The sequence below is a fragment of the Olea europaea genome, unplaced genomic scaffold, assembly GCF_002742605.1.
Source record: "Olea europaea var. sylvestris unplaced genomic scaffold, O_europaea_v1 scaffold65, whole genome shotgun sequence".
NCBI lineage: Eukaryota > Viridiplantae > Streptophyta > Magnoliopsida > Lamiales > Oleaceae > Olea > Olea europaea.
In genome coordinates this window covers 1,536,551-1,543,338 of record NW_019264872.1, presented here as the reverse complement: position 1 = coordinate 1,543,338, position 6,788 = coordinate 1,536,551, and the positions used below count along the sequence as shown (strand labels likewise).

Here is a 6,788-nt window from a genome sequence, read left to right as displayed (position 1 = left end):
GTGTGGTTCATTCTCTCTCCTAGTTGTTTACTGTGCTTCCTTGCATACGATAGTCTATAACCCCCCATCCTTCACTTCATTGGCTAGTAGTTGCTATGAAATCATTACTCCAAAGAGAAATGTTTAGAGGAACGAGTGCAAGTGTTGAAGATACAAGGAGCCGAAAAGGATGAATCGATAGCATTAAAAGTGAATCAGGTAGAACAATGTAAGACCAAAGAAGTCAAAGAGAGAAAGGTGTTTTAGGAATGGAATATAATTCTCATTTTCTTCTTAACTTTTAACAATATAAAAAAAATTAATAAGATCAAAATATGCATAATCCTCCAACTCCAATCTTTCAGATCTGAAATCCGAATCCTTGAAAACCAAATACCCAAATTTCTTGTGAAGAAAAGATAAATAAAGTAGAAAGAGGATAATAAAAAGCAAAAAAAGAAAAAAGAAAATGGTGGAGATGCATGTATTGGCCATTGCTACCATTGATGGATATAATTAAGTTATATGAAGGTACTCCTGTCAACTTTAGTAATGGTGGGAAATGCTTATGGAAAAACTACAAATTTTAGTGGGGGGTTTTAAAATAAGATAAATCAGTAGCAGCAGTTAAAATCCAGTGTGCACATTTGCAGATAGTTGTTTTATTAAAAATAAATAATATGTAAAAATTTATATGTAACAAGCTCATTTCATGTGAAGAAAGGAGCGACATGAAAAATTAAGTCAATCCCGGTATGTCTCCAACATTGGATTCGATTTATTTTTTTAAGACATTGAGTCTTTTGCTAACAATTTTTGCTTCATTTGTGGACGTAGGAAATAATATGGAAGGTGGCATTGATGATTTTTTGTTGGAAACCGAAGATGAGATCGTTGCAGAGAATAGGAACGTAGTGGAAGATCAAATGTTAGGAGGTGATGGTGTCGTTGTGCCTAAGGTGGGAATGATATTTAGCAGTGAGAATGAAATTTTTGAATTGTACAAACAATATGCATACAGCGTAAGTTTTTTCGAAAAAAGGAAATTCAAAAACAGGGGCCGGTGGAGTTTTGAGATTTGTGAGATATACTTGTGGCCATGAAGGTCGAAGGCCAAGTACTGCTACCGAATCTCTAAGGCCACAACCAACAATTCAAATCGATTGTAAGGCTAGGATAAGTGCATCTTCATATGATCATGGCTCTTGGAGAATTAATGTAGTCCACCTTGACCACAATCATGGAACAAGCCCATCGAAATCTAGGTTGTTTCGATGCAATAGAGAATTCAGTGCACATGTGAAGTGGAGGCTTGAAGTGAACGATGTGGCAGGAATTTCGTTGCACAAAAGTTATAACTTCACAGTTGTTGAGGTAGGCGAATATGAAAATATGACTTGTGTAGAAAAAGATTGTCGGAACTATATCGAACAAATGAGACGGTTGAGACTCGGAGAAGGAGATGCCGCCGCAATACAAGCGTATTTCTCAAATATGCAAGTACAGTGCTCAAGGTTTTATTTTAGTACTGATTTGGATGATGAATCACGGTTGAGGAATATATTTTGGACAGATAATAGGTGTAGACAGGCATACAAGGAATTCGGCGATGTGGTCACGTTTGATACAACCTATCTCACAAATAAGTATGATATGCCTTTTGCTCCTTTCGTTGGCATCAATCACCATGGACAATCAACACTGCTCGGTTGTGATTTGCTTTCGAATGAGGATACAAATAATTTTGTGTGGCTATTCAGGACATGGTTTCAGTGCATGCACGGTGTAGCTCCCCATGGAATAATCACTGATAAGGATAGAGCTATGCAAAATGCAATTCAAATTGTTTTTTCCAAATACAAACCATATGTGGTGTTTATGGCACATTTTGAAGAAGTTGCCAGAGAAGTTTGGGTACCATATTGATTAGGGTTGTATATTTTCTGATATACATGGATTGGTGTATGACTCCCAGTTCGTTGAAGAGTTTGAAGAAGGTTGGATCACAATGATCAATAAGTTTGAATTGCATGAAAATGATTGGTTATCTGGACTATACGAGAACATAAAGCATTGGGTTCCTTGCTTTCTGAAAACTATTTTTTAGGCTGGGATGTCAACAACGCAAAGAAGTGAGAGTATGAATGTATTTTTTGACTGATATGTACATTCGAAGACTTCATTGAAATAGTATGTGGAACAATATGAGCGAGCACTACGAAATAAGGTTGAAAAGGAATTTCAAGCTGATTTCAAATCATATTCACAAATGCTATCATGCGTAAGTATGTTTGAAATGGAGAAACAATTTCAATCTGTTTACACCATCTCAAAATTCAAGGAGGTTCAAGAGGAGTTTGTAGGGAAGATGTATTGCGACCTCATATCTACTTCAGAAAATAGTTTTGGGACAATGTACGAGGTCTGCGAAATTGTGGCATGCGGCGAGCGAATGAAGAAAAAAATATTTTTTTGTCTCATTTCAAAAAGAGAATTGTTAATTCATTTGCATCTATCACTTGTTCGAGTTCAGGGGTATAATTTGTAGGCATGCGATATCGGTGTTGATTCGTAATTGCATCACATCAATACCGGAGAGGTACATACTGAGACGATGGAGAAGAGATGTTAGTAGAGCACACGCGAGGTGGCTGTGAACTACACTGGGTTGGTTAGTACACCTAGTTAGGTGAGATATGACAGTATGTGTCATCTTTTGCTGGGTTGGCAGACCTTGCTGCTGATGACGACGGGCAGACTCGTGCCATAATGGAGTGGATCGAATCACAGCGTACGATTCTTACGTTGACACGGACGAGTACAACTAGTAATGTCCTCGCACATCGTACGGTACAATCAAGCACTCAGTATAGTGTATCGCAAAATACCTTGAGCGGGAGCGTATGGGACTAGTCGTATCGAGAAGAAAGGTGTACCAAAGAAACTTCGAAGTAAAAGCCCGTTGGAGTCGAGTTCGAAGAAAGTAAAGGTATTTTAAAATATTATAATTCATATTCTGCCTAGTTGTTAGAACAAATCCTCATACGCTCGTTTTGATATACAGGTAACGTTGACATCGAGCAAAGGAAAGAGACCAAAATCGAGTCAGAGTGCTACTCCAATTGGTACACAGGAACTTCAAGCATCTCAACATTAGCAAGATGCAATACCAACAACGTCATCGTATTGTAATTGATCATTTATATGTAGACTTAATTGTTATGCAAATTCTCCTCAACTATCTTATACTACTTCAAACATTTCAGTCCTCGAGGTGGCAAATTCTCAAAAACTGCTAATCACTCTTTGTATTTTTGTTTCACATATTTCTACTATAGTTTCCAATAATTCAAAAGATGATTTTACTAAGCACTTTATGCTACAACTTAGAAATCATTTTTATGTGAGTTGATGCTTAGTGTATCCTCCAGATTTATTCATGCCTGGATTTTTTTGCTTTTCATATAAAATACTTGGAGATATTTAATAAAGTTTAGGCTTTGAATTTATTAGGTTCTTGTTTCACTCTTTTCCCTTGTCCTGGTGTATCTTTCCTACAGCTACTATTTTAAATTTTTTATCTGGATGCTTATGCAACATCACTATAATATTGATGTGTATTATTTCTAGGAACCTCTTCATAATGTATATCATAGTCTTGAGAAGATTCTGAAGTTCAGAGAGGAGTTTGTGAAAGACGGGCAGTCGGCTTTTTGTACAATTTAGTTAGCAATGATTCAATTCTTGTGACTGCTTGGAGTGGTGGTTAATAAATTGTCTGTGTCTGAGAATCAGCAGGACAATAACACTAGATTAAGTTTTTCTCTGCATAGAAACTCAAAAGTCACAGGCACATTTTGACTAGAGATTATAATAAATTATGCATCCATTTAATAAGATAGAATTTATGCTCCAAAAAAGTCACCTTTAACAGATACATACACACTTCAATAATAGAAAGCACTTTACGCATTATGGGGCATCTTCTTTTAATTTACATACTCTTTATTATTATGGTTACCATAACTGTAACAAACCAAAGGTTTCTACACATTTAAAGCACATATCAATGGGACCTTGTGTCGGCTAACTTTGCATCCTTCACAGATTATAAGGACAGAAGCCAGCAACATTTTTAACAATATTGAACCTTGTAACTTAACTAATTTCTGAAAAGAAACCCACTTTTCAGTTTCAAGAAAAGCGAGTATGAGCCTACGAAGTCACAGATGCGAAACTTGTGTTGATAATTATCACAAACAAGGTCTAAAAGTCGCACGAAAAATGATAGCACACAAAAAATGACAGCCAGAACACATCCAGGATTAAAGAATTAACATTTACAGACACATAATTATAAAATACATGGGAATATCTTAATGAAGTTTACACTTCACACATTGATTTATGTAGCACAAATCCCAGCAAAGAGTTTTGCTGTTTAAATACATATCCAAATCACAACAGTCAGCAAGGCACAAGATCATCCCTTAATAAGTATCATACTCACAAATTAAAACTCAGAACGCCAAATCAAATATATTAATAAGTATCAAAAATTAATTCAATTCTACTTCCCATATATGAATAGCACTATTTGTAGAATTAGTGATTTTTCACCCATATATAAAAGTTAAGTCAATTCAAGCTCAAATAAATTGATATCAATATCGGTTCTGTCTTACAGCATGCCAGTAGAAAAATTAAGGGAATTTTAAAGCTACAATTAGAAAGAACTAAATTTCAAACCACAAGACCTTCCAAAAGAAGGAAATATGGAGAGGGCCGAATTTCAAACCCAAAAGTTCACTACGAAGAGTCGTACAAATGCAAACATACATAACATCAACGTTTATTAAAAAATGGGGCTACTAATGCAGCCGGCCACTTTCATTTCTCATTCTTCTCCATGTTGTGAATTGTCATGTTCATATTCATCGAAATTTGGACCTCTTCTTCGTCGGGGAGATGAATTTGATATTGAAACATGCACGACAAATCCGACACTGATTCTTTCGATACAGGATTTGCCTTGCTATCGACGGCACTTGATTCACCACTTGATTCTTCTTCTCCAACCCACTCCAAAAATCGCATTTACGACTACAGCATTTGAATAGTTTTCCTTTGTTATCGGTCTCTCTCTCCACCTCAAAGCACTTCTGGAATCCACTCTTGCAAACAGGGCAGCGATCTTACTTCGACATTCATCGAAGAAATGTCCCTTCGATCTGCAACTATGACAAATTCCGGAATTCTTTCCTCCTATTCTACAACAGCAATCAACCACCCAACATCAGTTTCAAGCACCAAATGAACACAACAACACAATCTCACCATTGCAAATTACCAACCTTAAAAAATCCATGAACCCATACAGTAAATGCAACAAACCAAAATAAAAAATTTCAGTCCAAGAGGGTAACATTTAGGAGTCAAAACCTGTTAGTAGGTTAGGTTTAAAGAGATTGGAATTGCTTGAATAGACCAAATCAATCCATTAACATCATGCGTTGTAAACTTGAGCCATAATTAAGATAACCTTTCTTTTCTTTTCTTTTCATCTACTTTTTTCTTTTTCCCTCAATGTTTATTTTTGCAACTATATGAAAATACAGACGAACTATCTTCTAATTTTCTGTTCATTGGTAAGAATGACCAAAATCTAGGCAATAAGATTTGTTCACCAAAATTGTGAGTTAGAAAAAAAAATTGAACGAACACAACTTTTATTTGATGACCAATATTGATGTTGGTTTAAAATTTCAGTGTAGTCCTAATTAGCTAATTCTCGAAGCGAATTCTTGAATTTGAAAATAGACCGATCTATTCAATGTTATAATCAGACTTGCTTTTTTCCCTATATCAATAACTAAACTAAAATGCAATTCTCCAGGTACAAAATGTGAATATAAATCTTAAAATTTACTATCGAGCTTGCAAGTTTACACAACTTTAGATTACTATGCTTTTATCTTGACTGCAAGGATACCTTGAACATTGATGTACCATGTAGTAGTGGCCATGGGCCAAGCCGGCTCGGCCCTTAACCTCATGAGCTCGGCTCGCGCTCGCGACGAGTTGAGCTTGGGCTCAACTAGTTGATTTTGGGCGAGCTCGGCTTGGCGGACGAGCTCGTGGGTCGAGCTGAGTTTTGGCTCGTGGGCTCGTCTTTTTTTTAAATATATAAATAAAGAAAAACACAAATAATGTAATGAAAACACTTTTAAAAAAATACAAATAATTTAATGAAAACACTTTTTTATTTTTTTATTTATATCATATTGTAATATTTCTATAATGAAGAAGAATTATTTTTTGAAATACATTTACAAAAATTTTTTTTTTTTAATTTTCTTTTAAAGTAGATAAAATGTAAACTCTCCTTCTTTATTCAGGTTTGGGACCGACTACATCAATTTTAAGTAGGCGAAATTAAAAATTTTATACGAATAACTTGTTGTAACGTGTACAATTTTTTAAAGAAAATTAAATTTAACGATTAAAAAATAAGAAAATTTTGATTAATATAATTAAATCAAATATCACTTACTTGACGACATGCAATTTCAACATATTTATCTTATAGTCGAAAATGAATGTCCTACCAATCATTCACACACATTAACGCTTCTAAAACATTTTCTTTCAATCGGCTTTTGACATCGGTCAAAACCCTTTTACCTGTACTAAAAGCAGACTCTGAAACAACAGTGCTAACCGGAAATGTCAACAGATCTTTCGCAATTGCAGAAACAATTGACCAACGTCTTTCATACTTTCGCCAGAATTCAATTACTTCTTCTGAA

At 35.2% G+C, this 6,788-nt stretch overlaps 1 protein-coding gene across 1 annotated transcript; it reads left to right on the top strand.

Annotated features, from left to right (window-relative positions):
- The first annotated feature begins 485 nt into the window (after nt 1-485).
- On the top strand, nt 486-3,840 carry LOC111390120 (protein FAR1-RELATED SEQUENCE 5-like). Its single transcript, XM_023015121.1, has 9 exons — nt 486-510; nt 817-957; nt 1,085-1,893; nt 1,955-2,056; nt 2,171-2,394; nt 2,513-2,606; nt 2,683-2,829; nt 3,610-3,694; nt 3,740-3,840. The coding sequence occupies exons 1-9, from the start codon at nt 486-488 to the stop codon at nt 3,838-3,840; spliced, it is 1,728 nt and encodes a 575-aa protein (XP_022870889.1).
- Nucleotides 3,841-6,788: the final 2,948 nt, after the last annotated feature.